This window comes from Solanum dulcamara, chromosome 7 (genome assembly GCF_947179165.1).
Source record: "Solanum dulcamara chromosome 7, daSolDulc1.2, whole genome shotgun sequence".
In the NCBI taxonomy this organism is placed as follows: Eukaryota; Viridiplantae; Streptophyta; class Magnoliopsida; order Solanales; family Solanaceae; genus Solanum; species Solanum dulcamara.
The window spans coordinates 6,943,231-6,962,795 of record NC_077243.1 but is presented as its reverse complement, the minus strand read 5'-3'; the positions used below and the strand labels follow the sequence as shown (position 1 = coordinate 6,962,795).

The 19,565-nt window shown below is 35.9% G+C and overlaps 1 protein-coding gene across 1 annotated transcript; it reads right to left on the bottom strand.

The window, feature by feature from the left end:
* Window positions 1-550: 550 nt before the first annotated feature.
* LOC129895500 (uncharacterized) lies at window positions 551-17,568 on the bottom strand. The gene is made up of 24 exons (XM_055971223.1): window positions 17,172-17,568; window positions 16,045-16,404; window positions 15,169-15,298; window positions 13,562-13,737; window positions 12,023-12,096; window positions 11,824-11,859; window positions 11,640-11,730; window positions 11,507-11,566; window positions 10,274-10,538; window positions 8,850-9,049; window positions 8,604-8,705; window positions 8,220-8,330; window positions 6,821-6,886; window positions 6,629-6,727; window positions 5,476-5,706; window positions 5,022-5,144; window positions 4,624-4,710; window positions 3,633-3,944; window positions 3,295-3,482; window positions 3,115-3,217; window positions 2,887-3,032; window positions 1,795-1,874; window positions 1,339-1,514; window positions 551-1,035 (listed from the first exon to the last, which is right to left on the bottom strand). The coding sequence occupies exons 1-24, from the start codon at window positions 17,484-17,486 to the stop codon at window positions 934-936; spliced, it is 3,633 nt and encodes a 1,210-aa protein (XP_055827198.1). The 5' UTR covers window positions 17,487-17,568; the 3' UTR covers window positions 551-933.
* Window positions 17,569-19,565: the final 1,997 nt, after the last annotated feature.

The window sequence follows — 19,565 nt, the reverse complement described above, 5'->3', positions numbered from 1 at the left end:
TTTATATGGTGTAGTTTGATTTGCATGAGTTATAGAAAGAAAGACTTGCTTTTGAAATTTGTGGTCTAAAATAAATGGTAGATGTTTGTGTGGTTATAAATCATTTCTTTTAGGGTGAAATGGATATTTTAAAATTAATTTGGTACTAGATATAAAAATAAATCTTTCTTTTTTAAGCAAACTAAAAAGGAAAATGAGTCGTATAAATTAGAACAGATGAGTAGGTAAATAACGGCAAGTGGAGCATCGTTGGTCATCATCTGCCAACAAAAGGAGTTTGTTGGAGGCTTAATGATGGTGCAATTCATTAGCTTGTGGTAGGCTAGTGTAATTATTTGCTCTACATATTACATAGGTTTTTATGACACTAATCTTTCCGAGTCGAGGATTTATTGAAAACAGCCTCTCCAGTCCACAAAGGTATCGGAGTAAAGTTTACATGCATCCGATCCTCCCTCTACTTGTGGAATTACACTACGTATGTTGTTTTATGAAACTAAATACGAACTCGGCTCAAGTGATTGAATAAGCTACACAAGACCAGCCAAACTTCAGGAAGGTGTCTCACACACCATATCAATGATTTATATAGTGGATACACAAGGTTTTCAGTACCTCAACCCTTTCCTTTAAGAAATTGAATACATAAAAGTTGAAACAAAGCAGCATGATATACAGCAAATCACTTCGAAAATTTCCCACAACACGCCCCAAAACACAATTGGCTAACCAATTCTGATGGAATAATAAATCGTGCAAGTATCCAGAAACCCACTCACATTCCCTATTTCTTCAAGAAAATAAAACATCCCCAAAAAAATTTACAGTTAGTTCTCCTCATGGCCGAGGTAAGCTCTGTGCAGTGGGCAGCACGTCATTATGACCCGGCTCACCCAAGACATCACTGGTGCTAGCTTTTCATTCTGAATTTCCTCATTCTTGACTTACAGTGCTAATTGAATATGCACTTCCTGGAACATTCACTAGAAGTTCATCCTCATCTTTATTCTCTTCAACATCAGAATGCCGTGAACCCTGAAAATAAACAGCAAAATAGAAAACAGAACTCAATCTCATAGTAACAGCATAACGTTGCCAACAACCCAGAACCGTGTGCCCCAAATAAGATTGTTACATCAATAGGCCAAAGTGATATAAATTACAATTAATTTGCAAATACATCCTACTCACAGAGATAAATATCTGTACTATCCCCCCAATTATCCGAGATCTTTTTGTGAACAATCTAGCTTATCATATGAGTATTCTATTGACAAATGGAGCAAACTCAATAAAGCTACACATTAATTAACCAGTGATGTCTAGAAAACCACATACCTCTGGTTCATCCACTTTTTGCTTGGGTTTATTGATAGTTTTGAGGTTGCTCATGACAGCTTTGAGTTTCTTCTTTGCCACAAGTCTAGTCAAACGCCGCTCTGTATGTTGTGTAGCAGTGACGTCAGCATGACAAGCAACACATAATGTCCTCATGTTCTCTAGCCTACATTCACCTGCAAGAATTTCAAAAGACAAGAAGATGGGAGTGTGAATTTTCAAGTGAAAAAGTAGATGCATGATGCATAAAAAGGTCAGAAAAATGAAGGGACTAAGTAGAAAGAGAAAGGTAGAGGGCGAGGGGAAAGAGAAAGGAAAATTGTTCGCACAAAAATAGAAATGAGAAGAGAGTAGAGAGAACCAGAGGTCATCCGAGTAAATCTATCAAAAACTTCAAGAGGATGACCCTTGAACAAAAACTTTGCAAGAAGAGGAAGAGTTTCTCTCGTCATTTACCTCCCCCTTTGTATACAGGTATAATGTGATCCGCATGCCATGCATTGCCATCAACAGGGTCCTGAACAAGCTTTTGAAATCTGCCAAATGCAAACAATTAATTGGTATTCCAGCAAATACATAGACCACTAGCAAACTAAAGCTGATAGCTTTTTTGTGTTATTTGCCTTACACACATTTCAAATTTTCTGGTTTTGTCCAACACAAATGTGATGTTTGTGTGTGCGCGCGCAGGGGGGGGGGCGTGTTTAAGCAAATGAGAACTGTTCACGTAGTTAAACTCCCCAAAAGCTCCCTTAGTTTAACATTTAGGATTGAAGTTAATTATACGTGTGTAGGGGGATGGGGGATGTAAGCATAACTACTGAAAAGCTCCACGCATCTTAAATCAGTATACTGGAATTCTTAAAGTAAGCATAACTTCTTAAAGTGAAGTATATCCCATCAAGGTACATATGTATGTAGTTCCTAAATCAGTAGACTGGAATTCTTTTATGTTCTTGAAGACTAGTTGTCATGCCACTGCTACCTCCACGCATCTTAAGATAATACCAATTGGAACACAAAATAGCTAAGAAGGACAAGAGAGTAAATAACCAGGATGTTCTAGGATAAGGGGTGCTATTTCAATATGCCTAGGATAGATTCTTCTTCCCTCTGACAAAAACCAACATGTACATTCTTACTAGCTGAACATATTCATCATAAGTTTACACCAAAAACTATACACAAAATAACATCAGAAAGGGGGGAAAATGAAACAAAATAGTTGAATAAGGACATAAACAGACAAAAAGGAAGAAAATGAAGTTAGTACTAGGAGGAAAACAAAGAATCAACTAAACGAAGAAGGGTACAGGAAAACAGGAATGCTCCTTGCTGCACACAAGCTACACATTGACATGTGACTGATACAGGCGTGCTACATTCTCTTTCTTGAGATGGTCAGTACATATTTAATTATGGCTTAAAACAATTGCCTCGACACACATGCATTGATTTCACATATATGTATAAACCAAGAAGAAAAACTATGAGGAAAAACATAAGACCTTGGCATGAATGGAATGTTATTCTAATTTGTGGACTTACAATTTCTTATGCTTTACCAAATTTGGGGCTACTTTGCCAATATACTCTTCGCGACTCTCAATTGACAATGCTCTGATCCGCTCCACGAGTTTGTGGCAGTCTAGTTGGCAGTTTGTGCAAATGCCACGCTCAATTTGGAAAAGCGCCTAGAAGTACCAAGGTTAAACAATTAAAGGATTTCTTGCATGAGCAAAACTCATTTTAGTAAAAATATAAGTGAAAACATACATTACGAATTGATCTATTATTAGTTCTAAGGTGATACTCCTCACAGCAGTTCAAGTTACAGAAGAGATCTTCAAAGTAGTCAGGAGTTTTAGCATTGGCATTCCTGGACATAAAGTCAACAAAGCATTAGTGACCCAAACATTATCCTCATTTTTACCCAAAATAAACATTTGAACTCACCTGCAAGGAGTTTGACAGAGCTTGCAGAGTGGTTCATCCTTGTCGGACCACCCCTGTGTGTACATTTTCTCTTGTTTCCCTTTCCCATTACAAAGATGGATCTTCCTCCAGACAGCATTTGGCGGTAAGGGATAGCTAATTTCATGCAACGGTGTAGTTCTCCTCTTACTTCTACCTTTCAGCAGTCCCTGAAAGAATAACACCAATACATACTAAAGAGTTAAAACCACCTTCCAATTCTGATGAGTCAAAAACAGATATAACCAGAGGTAAGTCACTAATGAAAGGCTAATGATTAGGGAACAAACCCAAAGACAAAAGAAAAGCAAATAACATACCCCATTATCGTGGTTAAGGTTTTCATTTAAATAGGACAACTCAACACATAACGGAAGTTGCAAGGCCTTTCCAATCAGTTTCCTTCGTTCGATTGCACTCAACTTGCTCCATTGTTTGAGGAATTCCACTAGAGCGTACCGACAACTCATATCATCGTTGATATTAATATAAGCTGTTTTCTCAACTTCCTTGAGAGGGGGCAGCTTTAGAGAAACTTCCTCTGGCCGGAAATTCTTAAAAAGTGGTTTTGGCCTGGAATCAACTCCAGGAATACATGAGTACAGGTGAATCCTTCCTGTATATTGGCTGACCTGAAACCATAGAAGTCCAAGCACACAAACAAATCAAAACTAACTCAACTTAAACGAAGCAAATTGCAGATGTACATCCCAATCCATTCACCCACCCCTCCCCAGTAGGGAGGAGGCTACTGGTCAAGAAACCACTAGTCTGACCGAAGTGTCATGAGTTCAAATCCTGACTGAGTTGACGTTCATTACTTCTTTCTTTACTATGTGGAGAAAGCTAAATAATGATTACCATTCGATGGAAAGTTGACCTTGAACAATCTGTAATCTGTATAATTAATTGGATATCTAGGTCTTCTAAAGTAATATCCTAAAGAAGCCTCAAGACCCAAACAAAATTTAGGTATCCAAAATATAACCCTTCTTCTACGCCAACACCAATTTGTTATGCTTTTGATACCATTTTTAACAGCAGAAATGATCTTAAAAAATGCAAATTCAAGATTATAACCACAAGTTAAACAAGGGAAGTGCATGAGTTCCATTCATATCAAGCAGCAAGCACTTTATGACAACGAGAATGAGCTTTATGCTGATATGTATATTCATCAACTAGGAACATTGTGATTCTGGTAACAGCCAAACCTTCATCCCTGCACTCCTTCCCAACATTTCAGCTGGATTGAGGGGAAAGCAGGTGATAAGGAGATAGCCAATTAAGACAAAATCAATGTAATTTTACCTCAAAACGGAGCGATTCTACTTGGATAGAACGGCTTGTTACAAGTATGTCGCCGTTTACTTCTAATTCAGGGGATACACCTTTGCCCTACATTCTCAATTCACGAGTAACAGAGTAAGTGTGGTCTATACAACCCTCCAAAATACAAGAAAGAGGGTAGAACTGTGCACAGAAATAAAAGATTAGAAGTATGATTAATTTTTCAATGGAAAAGGATTAAAAATGCCCTTGAACTATGTGAAATTGAACAAAAATGTCCTCCGTTAATAGTTTGGTCTAAAAATAGAGGTATTTTGGGACCAAACTATTGACGGCAAGGGCATTTTTGTTCAATTTCGCATAGTTCAAGGGCATTTCCGATTTTTCAATGTTATAAGAACAGAAATCCAGGTAAATACCTTGTCTTGTAAGTCCTGTTCTTTGGCTTCATTAACATCTATACAATGTGCAGAACTAAAGTCAACATCAGAAACTTCAGCTCTGCAAGAAGATTCTTCATGCCCTATTGTGGAAGTAGTGGGCTTCCCATAATCAAGACAAGCAAAAGAAGGCCATATCAAGAAAAATCAGAAACAAGAAGCATGTCGAATAAACCAAAACGCTAGACTGATCACATAAAAATGTAACTGAAGCTCCACAGAGCATGCAATTTTTGGATTAATTCTTTAATATCACTTAAAATCATAAGCTAAATCTAAGTGGAGTAACTTTTAAAAATCTTTTCAAACTAAAGAAAAAAAAAGGTGGCGAAATCATGGGCTAAAAATGAGGTGAGTGCAAAGGAAGATGCTCTAGGGCATTGGGGGCTTTAATGTAGTAGAGACATAAAGTGGCACCCGTCCGATGCAATACCGTATGAAGGTCTGATTTCGACAAGAATGAGCTAGTTCCGTCCTGTTTATCATCAATCCTGTAGGTATCACAATGAGCTTCAAAAGGATCTACATCTAGATGAATGCCTTGGACTTCAGTTACAGTTGTTTTTTCTCCAGCAACTTGACCATTTCCAGCATTCTCAGTTGTTAAATGCTCACTCTTCTTTTCTCTGACATCCGATTCCTCAAGGTAAGAAACATCATTAACCTATTTGCCAGACCAAGCTTACCGTCAATAGAAAATCACATCATCCATACCAAAGACAAAAGTCAAGGACAAAGTTACACTAATAAAGTCAAACAGGAGGTAACAGACCTTACTGTCAGCTTTTAAGAGAAATACAACAAACAATAATGTCAAGAGTTACACAAGATAGGTGTCAGTTGCATATACCTTTTAAGGTTAAAAAAACAGTACCAAAGAACACATCATTAAGGGCACCTTAAAGGGGACTAGACTATGAACAAATACCTACAGAGTACAGAGAATAAAATAATCTCCATGGATCAATAAATATATGATGCAAGTTAAACCCGACACACATGATTATCAACATAAACCTTACTCAGGAACCAGATAAACAGTAAAGAAGAACCACAACGCTAACATTCAGGAATGGGATGACATTTTAATTTAATTGGTTTATAAAAGCCAGTCTAGACAGCCTAACTGCACAACCCAATGGAGAGCACATGCACAATAGACTCAGAAATTCACCACTCACTACCAAATTGGAAGATTTGATTAGCTTCTGTTTTTCAAAGAATTTTAATTTATTGTTTGATCAAAGATTGTATAATTGTTCCACAGCAACAACTTTAACTTTCAAGAGTTTACAAGAATGTGATTTGTTCTTTAATTTATTTAAAGAAGCACAAACCAATAACCATAGAATTCATCAGATATTCGTAAGGAGACCTGAGTCTTCATGGTAGTTTTTCTTAAGTGAGATGTTATATATTCTAGATGAGTAGATTCAATATTATCTTCTACTAAAATTGTAGGGTTTTAAATTGAAGTAAAGAAAAAGCATGGGTTTTACCAGTCGCAAGGCTCAACTTAAATAGAAAAATTTATAATTGTAAAGAACCATGTTATGCGCAAAAATGAACGAGTACTCCAATAATACCTCTATTGCCTGTAAAGCATCATACTTCCCATCCATTGTAGATGAAACTTGACGCAAACTTGTATTAAGTTTTTGCCATCGAAGCTCATCTGAAGTATCCTGGAAAGAAGGTATCAAGTAAAATTAGCAAAAAATAATTTCCCAAGTTAAACTCTAACATAAATATGTAATATATATTAAATAGAAAATCACCTTTGCAATGAAAATATATACATTTACTCCCTTTGTTTGCCCTTGTCTATGAGCTCTACATTCGGCCTACAAATGTTTAGACTGCATATAAGCATCAAACAATCAGACAAGAACTAAATATTTCAACATTTAGAAGATCTTGCAGAAAAATGGACAGGCCATTGAATGGGACACTGAATGTTGACATTGATAATGGAGAATAATTGGCACCCACAGCATGTAACCACCAGCAAGGAAAATTGAAATCAAGAAAGAAGTCTATGTTGGGAACACTCACTATTGACAAAAGTGTCTAATATTAGTACACTTCAGCTTCCAATCTACGCGGACAATTTTAAGGGCTACCTCTCCTAGGATTACCATGTAAACCTCTGCATTCTGAAATATAAAAGCTTATGATCTGGCTTCATTAATGTGCAGGAGTACTGTGTATTCATGCTTGAGAACAGCCTATGTAAGTCAGAACTGCTTAGTGAAATTCAAGTTTTATCTGTAGTATTCTATTGGTGCTGGCGCCTCACACTTATTTGTACAATTTTATTAAAAATCACCTCCCAGTCAGACAAGTGTGCAGCACAAAGTGAAGTAAGAGATTTCAAGGGATGTTATAAAATCATAGATCAGTTCATTCATTGTCAATAGTTCTAAAGTGATGCTTATCTCTATTAGTTTTCTGGGTTGAGCATTCCCGAGGAAGATGTAATGATGAGTTCAGTAAGGGAAAAGAAATTAACACATCTGGCCCGTAAGGCTTACCACAGAGCTCCATTGCACCATACAAAACAAATCTAAAGAGCACTGGTCAGATATACGTCTTTTATGCTCCACTAAACAGGCACATCCCAAGTGTGTGCGCCATCTTTGAATTCTTAGAGCAGTTTTAGTGGATATTGTTCAAAACAAGGATCAAACCTTTGACCTTGCAACAGAATATTGTATTTAGAGCAGTTTTAGATCTGCTGAAGAAGAAAGAGAAGCTGGGAAAAGGGCAACACATAGTGCAGCGGGGAAGGAAGAAGACAAGTAAGCAGAAAGAGAGATCTAATTTTTCAATATAATGACCTCGCTAACCTTCTTCCTTTCTAAAAGATATGATTGGAAACAAATGAAATCGGGTTCTCAATAAAAGATTTTTACCAACTTACACCTCTGCTTAATAGGCTGGAGATGCCTCTGAGCACAATTTGACCAAAAAATCAACACATAAATCATACATGGAGAGACAAATCCATAGTGTTACACAACATAGCCTCTTTACATAAACGCTACATGTATATCCTAGTGCCACCATCGAATAGAATGATAGCAAAAGAAAAAGAGTATGAAGTAGATTAGACTTCTAAGTAAATCATTTTCTTCACTGTTACAACATGTTGATATTGGGGTTTAACAGATTCACCTGTTGCATGTGAGCTGGTTTCGTAGGCAACTCCAAGAACACGACATGTTGCGCTGATGTTAAGTTAAGTCCAGAGCCCCCTGAGAGTATTCCAACAAGCGCAATCTTAACCTGGTTATCAAAATCAAAACAGATCAGCCAAATTGTCTTCCTTTCAACTGCATAACTACATCCAAATTAATGGCAGAAACAGAGAACCATCAACACCAATATACAAAAGGAAGAAATCGATCTATATCCAATGAAATCCATTTCATTCATGAAATTGTAAACGCTGCTTAAGCCTTCGATTAGTATCACATGGGCAGGCAAAGGAATTTGCTTGGACTGCCTTCGTGACGAGTAATGATGTATGCTAAATTACCTAGAGCAGGATTTACGAACCTCATTTGCTGATTGGAATGATTGAATAGCTAACTGTCTATCACCGGGCAATGCATTTGCATCAATGCGAATATAATCAATAGCTTTCTGACAAAGAAACTCCTACACAGGAAACGACAATGATGGGAGCGAGTCAAACCACGAGAAATTTAATGACTTCGTTAATACAGCAAAAAGAAGTGAGCAATTTGTCCATGCATATAGACATGTGGTGTCTACTTTAGCATGTATTACAAGGGATTCCACCTGTACACCATCAAGAATTATATGGTGATGAGCAAATATTATCATTTTATGACAACTGCGGCTTGCTTCCATCGTTTCTTCACCATCCAATTCAGTAATGATTGGATGCATAGAGAGCCACTCATAGAATCCTGGCAACTTTGCAATGCCAAGCGCTTCGTCATAGAGCTCTCTTAAAGATATAGAACAGCCAGTATCATCTGACAAGAAGACAGAGAGGTGCAATTATGTCAAAAGCCTTTCAACAAATACAAACCTCACAGGTAATTCTTCCGTAAGGTAAATAATTTTATTGATATTGGAGAAATCACTGTATACAAGCATTATACTAAAAAGTAGAAAGCCTACATTAAACATGGTTATTTGCAAAAGCCACACAATCATCTATACGAACCAGGAACTAAAGGGTGCATCAATAGTAAATCTGAAACAAGAGGCTATTCCTCAGATGCAAAAGATTATTCCTCCTCAGACTACCCACATAAGAGCTAGGAGGGGTCTTAACCATGTAGCACTGATCCATGAATCACACTCAAAGCCTTGTCAAAATAGCCTGACCTTTCATTCCTTTGCCTGTATTGCAGAAAGTGCTGCAATCCCTTGAGAAATTAAGGCCTTGATAGTTACTTTATGGTCAAAAGGTCCATATAATATAGTGTGTGATGTGTCATCTTCACATTCTTCCAGGTTCATTTCCTCCACTTTGAAAATCCACATCAGTTTCAATTAGTTTAGCACAGCCATAATTTGCCCTTAAATTTACCAAAGAACCTAATTACATTACTTTTCATTTTCTTTATTTGTTTATTATTCTTTTTGGATATGATTCAAAAGTGACCTATGTATGTAATTCCTGTACCATTGGTGCTTTATTAATAAAACTTGACCTTATCGAAAAAGTGGCCTATGTATCCATATCTTAGCTTTGGTGACAAGTTGTGTTCTCTTCAGTCATCCCCATTTTAAAGAAGCAAAAAAATTCCATGTATAAGGTAACAATAAGCTAAATGAAAAGTAGAGCTACCAGCAGTTTTAGCCCCTGAATTATTGGTAAAATTCTAATTTTTGTCCTAGTGATATTTGATTAAACACATTAAATCTTCAATTAGTTTAAATGTGTATTTTCGATCCATTTGCTTGTGAATATCCACAAATTTCTAGAATTATTAACCATCCAACTATTTAATTATCCATGTGTCATTATAGTCCAACTATAATATGTTTCCTAATATCACAAGGACCAAAATTAGAATTTACCAATAATTGAGGGACCAAAAATATTATTATCCTTAAAAAGTAATATTGACTATTGCTAGTTGCTTTTCATATAAAACATAAAAACTGGGAAAATGGATGAAAGCGAACAAGGAATAGCACCAAACAACAGAATCTAGTCCGAAAATCTAGGGACATTTAAAACATACCATCAACTCTTTCAGGATTTTCCAATTGCACATCTTCAGCAACAAACTTTAAATTCTCAAAAGCTTTCTCTACATCTTTAGCACATGACTCATCATTGATTACACCTTCAGCCTCTTTAGCACTACTGTTCCCAGATGTTCTGCCTTTCAACAAGTCAATGGTAGCCACCGCCTGAGAAATATCTGATTTCTTTAAAATCAAACTAATAATTTGGCGTCGCAAGGGCGGCAACTGCAACAGCACGTGCTCCTTCAAACGACGTATCTGGATGATATAAAAAAAAAGGAAGAATAAGAGCTAAGTTTTCAACATCTGGAGGGAAAAAAAGTAGTAGGAAACAAAAGAAATAACAGTGCAGCATTTCTAGTTCTAATAATTCAGCTTATCTAACTAGATTCTCATTATCTCAGTGGAAAGCACTCTGTATTAAGATAGCAAGAGTTTGTGTACATGAATCCATGCTACTCCATTCCATGGAAAACATGACGACCTGGCTCACTATCTCAAGAGTCAAAACACTATTCTTCAACTGCAACCTTCTAAATTACTATTTTTTTAAGGTCTAATGTATATGTCAGAAAGTACATCACGTACAGTATGTTACAGAAAATAAATGTATCTATGTAAGTTGAGACAAAAAATTAATCAATAGGTTACTTGTTGGGAAGGAGGGGACATATATTATGAGAATTTTAACAATAACAACATACCCAGTGTAATCCCACAAGTGGGGTTTGGGGAGGGTAGAGTTTATGTAGACCTTACCCCTAGTCCCTACCTCGTAGAGATAGAGAGGCTATTTACGATAGACCCTCAACTTAAATAAAACCTGCCAAACAGTTATAAAAAGGGGATAAAGATATGGGAATTATGAGAATTTTAAGGTGCAATTAAATCCGGTAATTGTTATTGGTTGTCATTAGCAAAAGCTGATCCTGATATATGGGAAAATATAATCACAACATATGGGCTTTACCAATTAAAAGTGCAATTGAGCGAATCTGGTTTCAAAATATATCTGGCTCATCATTAAATATCAAACTCCACTGTACAACAATCTTCAGTCTGTCGAAATGAAATAGTGGATAGTAAACCAACCAACAGCAACATGACATCAGTTGTTTGACACCATGGTACTTACAGAAGAGTAGCTGAGAGTTGGATAATGAGGACAAAAAGTACATCATGAAATATACTATGAATTGAAGCCATAAGGAGCTACAAGGTCATACCATAACAGTTTGCTTCAGTAACACATTTAACTCTTCCAAGCGAACCCCCTTTGAGAAATCCTGCGAGAACCAAACCATGAACATTTTCCAGTGGGATGGCCTCTCATTCAATATGTGAAGGAACAAGAATCACCTGGAAAACCTTCCCTTGGCAGCCATGAACAAGTCTAACGTTGCAGTAAGTCTTTGCAAAATCATATTTAGTCTTTCCAAGTAAACCGGGCCTAGATGAAAGAAGTATGAGAAGAGAATTAATGATCATTTAAGACCAACAGAGTAAAAGGTACTCTGAGAAAATGGAGAAATAAGGAACTCACCATACGATATTTATCTGATGAAAGATGTCATAAGGTCTGCGAGCATTTAGGAAAACAAGAAACAAGCATCAGAATGCAGTTGATACATGCAGAAAATTGACATAACATAAAAAATAAATGTACACTAGCATGTTGAGACTGCCTTTTAAGGATAACTGAACTTCAAAAACCATGGATCAGTAAAAGTGCCAATACACACCTTGACAAAGATGGAGTCCCGGATAATAGAATTAAATGCTTGGTCTTTGTCGCAACATCAAGAACAGTTGTTATCTGTCAAACAACAAAATAGAGCTTATGCATATGCACTAAAATAATAAATATTGTGTATGTTGTATGTACAGTAACTTTTTTATGAAAGAAATTCCGAGGACTAGTGGAGCACGGTTCGAGACTCGGTGGATAATAGGCCTCCCCTTTACCCTTCTCTAATTAAATACCTAGCTTTGTCTGTGAGGTCCGAACCGTGGCTCCACCTAACCCACACATCACGTGGTGTGGTCTTACCACTAGATCAAAGTCCTGGAGACTATTGTGTATGTACAGTAACTAATCATTAAAAATGAGGCTCCCCTTTGGACGTGCACTGTATTTCAAAGATTTGAATTAATGTTTGCTTCTCAGTTTGGTCCATTATTTCAATTTCAACTTGAAATGGAGATTTTGAAGTTTGAGGAGCCGATTTGTGGAGTATTTCAGGTGAAATAATAGTTTTCACTCACTAAACTTAAAAACGTTTTTTCCTAGTGAAATTAATTTCTAAGCACTACTGATAAAAAAATAATTCAATTTCAACCCGAAGTTTCAATGTAATGCATCATGCCTCATAAACTCAAGGAACAGTTATTGAAGAGAAAGCACACACCTTCTTTAATCAAGATTTTCCTGTCTCTCAAAAGTCCGCTCTACCTATATTCTTCTCTAACCTCCATGAACTATTATTTCTTGGCAAATGTACTATATGACAGAGAACCAAGATGACAAGTCTGAGACTTCCACCCGAACTTGACATGGACTCTCTATCTACTTATTTATCAGCAACTATACAAAAGCTGTGGACTTGTAGTGTTTCATTCATTGCTTCTGGGTCCATCAAGTGGGTCTTCAGGTTTGAGGTGTAAATATCCAACAATAGTTTGATCTATGACAACCTCAAAGTTTGGGGTTGAGACTTGAGAGTTAGCAGCCAATCAAGCTTACACCCATCATACACCATTACTGGAAAGTATTCAGTTGACAATTTGTTTCTCTTTAATCTATTTACAGGTTTTGACTGTGCATCACCAACATCTATAATCACTAGAAAATAGAGAAACTCTAGCATAGATAATGTTGCGTTCAGTTCAACGATTTTATTTGAGATTGTAGCTAAAAAGTAGTTAATCAAGGCTTTAAGCCTGATAAATTGCACAGTAGCGCCATTAAACAGATAGCTATTATGCCACCTTATGTGTAGTGTCATTAATAGTAATTCATCCTTTCACCAACCAAGAGACTCGTGAAACATTAGTATTTAGTCGGAAGGTTATTAATGCCACTAATCAAATGTTTAGGGATCAATACCCCAACATTTTTCACCTCAACATCAATTGGTATTATCCCAATCAGTAAATAGTTAAACCAAAAGTTAAAAATTAAATATTGAAGTAAACACTGCTTTGACTAGTTACTTAGAAAATAACTTGACCTTAAGTCATCTAAAGATTCTCTAATTTTTTTCTCAGAAAGGACTTTGTACCTCTTCATTTTCACTTGCTTTCTTTGTGCAACGTAAATTATGTGACTCATCCACAACCAAGGTGGCCCATTCTTGTTCCAGTATGCTCTTCCTCAAACGACGAAGCATCGTAAATGATGTCACCACAACTCTTGGACATTTAGGTAAACGTGCAGGATTATCTTGGTGACCAAAAACTAGATGAAAAAATGAAAACATAAAAATAAATGACAGACCTAAAAACATAAAATGAAAAAAAGTCTTTAAGGGCAGCCAAGTTAGTCATGCTAGTTCTAGATGAATGAAATTCATACATTTCGATAAATTCTAAAACGAGGAAACCAACAGTATATTGTTCATTTGTTTATTCAAATATAGTTAATAGCACACAGCTGTTTTCCATCAGAACTTGATATAAAAGACCTCATAGAAACAAGGAGGAGAAATGGATTATACAAGGATAACAAAGAAACAGCTTTTTTAATGCAATTATACTAATGATAAAAGAATCATGTTCTATGCTTTCTTTAGGTTGAGATCAACAAGTGATTTATTTGTTTTACACATTAAAATGGGAAGAGGTCTGTCAATTCATGCCTAGCAATGAATTTCCCATAATTAGTTATTCATGCACAACAGAGTCTGATCAAGGGTTCAGTGTTTCAGTTATAGTCCCAAGAAACTTACCCTTCATAAAGACCATTCAAAGAGAAAAATTATCCAAATAAGGATGAGAACAGAACTCGTATTCTCCTTATGAAAGTAAAGTAGGTAAACTTATTGGATAACACAATCAATCTAATTATTGCCTAAGTAAACCTGACTTCCAGGCCACCGTAAAGATGTTATTTGTTAAAGAACCTATCCACCCAACTCATCTAAAATTTACTCAAAAAAGAGGTGCCATAAGAGCTATATACCCGGTTAGATATCTGAAAAGAACTCTATCTATAGGCAAAACTGAAACAAACTTCCATCAGTTCACTCCTAAATATAAGGGGCAGTGGTAAACAACAAAGAAAAGTTACACCAAGACCTTCATTAGTATGCCCGTGCTAATTATCATACACCACTTGAAGTTCTGTTTTTTTCACAAACAAACTGTTCTTCAGTCTCCCAATACCACCCTTCTCCTTGAATGAGAGATAAATGAAAACAGAAGGAAGAAAGCAACGGGGAAAATACAATAACATGAAAGGTCCACTCTTAATATTCTTAAGGAGAGAGTTAAGACTTCCTAGGTTCTTTGTAATCATGGTTACTTTCCCCTTGTAACTTTTGGAGGTTGCCAGCATACCCTTAATGCTGAAGAATACAATTTTACCTTCCTCAAAAATAAATATTCTTAAGAAGACAAGAGATGATTAAAAACTCAAGTACATTAATAACACAAATGCAGTCATGGAACAGTTAATGAACCCCAAAAATGATATGCTGAAACACCAACATTGACATACCTATTTCAGGATCTTTAAATCAACATATACATGACAACAGCTTTTATAACAAAAAGACCATATGACTATGACTTCACTAGGCATCATCTAAGCCATCACTTTTCAGAAAGGAAAAGAGGGAGATAAAGGAAGAGAAATGGTTATTGGCGGTGGACAAGCTTAAAACAGTACCCAGATGAATATCAGAAGGTAAACAAGGAAGCCAGCGCTCCAATTCTTCAGCCCATGGATATCTCAAAATAGCTGGGCAAACAATGAGCATAGGACCTTCATCCATGAAAGAACTTGCAATGGTGATAGCCTGAATACAAAATTTGAGTTAATATTAGAGGAGAAATTATTTGCATAAAATGTAAGCTCCGGAAGAAGGTATAGAATTTAAAATAATATTAGATTTTCAAAACAAACAGTTTGAGGCAAAACCCGTAGGGAAACGCACACACATTAAGACACATGCAAAAAAAGAAAAAGAATTATAGGATTAACACAAATATACACAACTGAATTCATTGACTATCACAAAAACACCAGACTAGTATTGCACCCCAACCCCAACCTATGGTGCCAAAAGCTCCAAGGAAGAATTCATCTTTAGTATCAGCCTAGAGTCATGCTTAAGCGTTACTATAAATTTCCAATTTAAGAGCATTTAAACTTTTTTCCTTAATCTAAGCGATATTCAGTTCTACCGTAACTTCTACCAAATTTGTTCAGTCGAATCAAGCCAACTCAAGTATCAGAACTTGAACAAATTATTTTAACAATGTAGTTTTTCAACAAGTATTTGAATGGACAAAAATCTAGCCTACAATGAGTTAAATACATGAAGAAGTGCACTTACCGACAAAGATTGTCCAGCTTTCTAAACAGCTATTTACCTCAAACATACATCAACATGAAGAAGATCCATATAAACTACTCGCAGAGTTCTAACAAGGGCAGGATAGACTACATGGGCACAAGATGAAGGGTGAAGCAAAGATTAAATAGCAGGAAACTAAGTCTGCTACTACTAAAATATTCAGCTATCTATTTCAGTAACATTACCTGGAGAGTTTTCCCTAGTCCCATTTCATCTGCAATGAGACATCGACCACCCCTTCTCAATCCAAATCGAACACCCTCAAGCTGAAAAGGATGAAGTGTATCCAACAATCTTTTAGGAAGTTTACTGATCAACTCATCAACCTTCTCATCGAGAAGATGCTCTGGCCTACAAGGTATCCATCGACCTGCGGCTGAGGAATTAGAAAGTCTCTCGACTACATTGAATGTTCCCCAAGGGATCTCTTCACATTCAATGCTTTTAGAGTTCTTTATAGACCTCAGAACTGCCTCATAATCTCTAAGATTATAGACACAAGCCTTTCCCCCGCAAGTCGTTTGAGTGCAATGCAACAGCGCCACCTGATCAGAAAACTAACATGATTGAGTTCTTGATTAATATCTTGGCAACCAATTAACTGAAATAATGACTGCCAACAGATAAAAGCTTCAGTTACCAGTAAACTTACTTGATCCATCAATTACTCAATCTACGACACAGAAGCTTTGGATCAATTAAGAGTTAAAGAGAATGTGCCGTTAGAGAAAGAAAGAGAGGAACGCAGAGGTTTAAAGACACACCAATTCCCTCCTACCGAAATTTGTCAATGCTTTCAAAGGACCAAAATCCCATCCTCTTATCCATTAACTTAAGGAGTAAATGTACATCTAAGCCCACAAAAGATTAAATGTTGACTTACATTAGGCGTGTGTTTGGTATGAAGGAAAATGTTTTCCACGGAAAATGACTTCCTAGAAAATATTTTCCTGGAAAACAAGTGTGTTTCTTACTTATTTTCTAGTGTTTGGGAAATGGGGATTCGGGGGTGGGATGGTAAAGGAGTGGGGGTTGAAGGGGTTGGGATAAACTTGAAATATCACTTATCAACTTGTTTTCCCTACTTCCATTGGGGAAGTCATTTTTAAGTAACATATGAAAATTGAAAAACATCCATACCATAGATGTCAAATGAACAGAAGAAACGAAATCAACTCACGCATACAAGTTCTTGAAATTCTTGCGGACATAAAAATTAACCCAGACCCATTTATCAGTTGAAATTCTTGCAAACGCAACATATAATTTCACACTGCTAAAACTAACATACTATCTTGAAAAAAGTTCTTACACATGAGAGACAATCTCTGAGTTTCTCCAAACAATTCTTTTCACCCGGATAAGTAAACCCTTCCAGAGGTGCTGGAGTGACACAGAACGAGTCCGGCGAGCAGATTTCAATCCTGGCCCTAAATCTTTGGGGTGGATTGACGGGAGAGGGTGTTTGAGGCTTATGGAAACCATCATTACCGGAAAGCTTTCTGCATTTGAAAAGCTTCCAAGAGTTGTTATTGGGTTCAGAAATTCGGTCTTTGCGCTTCGCCAATGCAGCAAGACGATTGGCTTCGGCCCTATTTCTTTGCTCTTCAGTGATTTCTTCTTCCATTTTTCCGATGGGTGAGAGGAACTAGTGAAGGTGAAAGCCGCGCGGCATTCTTGATTTCTTGTTTTGTCAATTTATAATTTGAACCGCGTCGCGTGGGTTTTGTCAGTCTTTTAAACTTGTCAAGTTATTATATTTAAACATCTAAATTAAATATTATCTAATTGAACACATCAACTTCTAATGAAACGTTAGTAATTAATATTCTCAATTTAATATTTAGAAGAAAAAAATCTATGTATTTCATTCATCTGTTATATAATTAATTTAATTACATAAAATATATCATATTTTTTAATTATATGCACTCGTCTCAATAAGTCAATAGGATTTGAATATTTTAATTAGTATGTATAATTAGAGGAGATAACATGTTTCATATGGTTAACTTAATTACATATCTAACAAACAAATAAAAACCCTCTTAAAGGTTTTGGAAAAAAATTAAACTGAAAGTGTCTAATTGAAACATGAATTATTTTGAATGTTTAAATAAAATATCATGAGAAGTTTAGGAGGTTGTTATGTATTAAGCCTTTAACAAATGCAATACTTCGGAAACGGACTAGTTATAATCTCAAAACTATTTAATGTTTAGTCACTTATTAATTCACTTATTTTATACCTAAAAGATGAAAATACAATGTATTATGAGTTCAAATTAAAAAATGAAACTCCATCATATTATGATGAAATTGAAAGTGTGTTTGGAGTTCCAAAATTTTTAAAGTGAAATTTCAATATATTATGCTAGAGTTTTCTTTTCATTGTTGTAATTTTTATAACAAAGTTTGTCCGAACCTAAAATTATTGTCACAAAGTTTCAACCTTTAACTTCGCCATGTTTTTGAGTTCAAAGGATCTATCATCAATAAAATATTCATTTTCACATCATTTTACATACTTGTATCATATGGTACCTATTTCAAATTTCATGTCATATCAGTGTTGGAGTTCTACATTGTCAAAATTTTATAATTGAGGTTAATCATTTTCTAACAAAGGCAATTTCATATCCAGAGTTTGAACTCCCAAACGCGATCTCACCAAACGAGTACTTACCACTCCATCATAATTCTTATTACTGCCACTCCATTAATTCTAATTACATTTGAAATGGTAGCTTAGCTTTGTTTACCAGCTCAAATACTAGTAATCCCAAGTATGAGTAAGAATAACCAACTTTTAATAGAAAAAATAAAATTTTAACAAAATTATTCCTAACTAAAATAAGAAAAAACTTATCACAGCGTATTAGAATTCAAAACTTTTTTTAGACGAAACTCTGTAATAGTATGAATTTGCAGTTTCAACTTTAATTTCATAGACAGAAAAATCATTGCAGTTTTAGCCACTTTATCGGATGAATTTCACTCCGTCAGATACATGTAATCTTAAGCAGTGCCAACTGAAATTTTGAACTGGCCAACAGTTTTATTATTGGTCTCCAACTCTCCATATGACACTCGAATAAATCTACTATCTTCGTCTATCTCTATTTGACATTCGTTAACTTCATTGAAATATTCTGTCCAATCAGTAGCGGAGTCAGTCAAAGGGGTTCGACATCTACTATATATACATAAAAAATTATTTTAACCAATATAATTTTTCTTTCGTTGAAGGAGGTTCGGATGAACCCCTGATTGTAAGGTGGCTCCGCCCCTGCATCCAATACTCTAAACTTGTCGCTCTCAGTCAATAGAGTGTGTATTAGGGATGCAGAGTCCACATCTAGTCCCATTTTTGTCTATTGACGACCCCTGCAACATGTGACATACCAGCTAAGTCGAACAAAATGTTACTAATATTCCAAAATGACACATGCTACGAGGGTCGTCAAACAGACAAAAATGGAATGGTATGAGATTTAGTAACTGTATTAGTATGAATTTGCTTCTCCAGAAATCAGCATGGCAGCGACAGGAAGTCTAATAATCTCATTTGGTGAAGAATACCATCATTTATTCGTTCGAGTAGTGCTACCAGACTAAAACAAAAAATTGAAGACACTCATTAGCTCAAGGCTTGATGTATATAAACATATGGCTAAGTTCCCTCTCATCTCCTCAACCTTAAGGC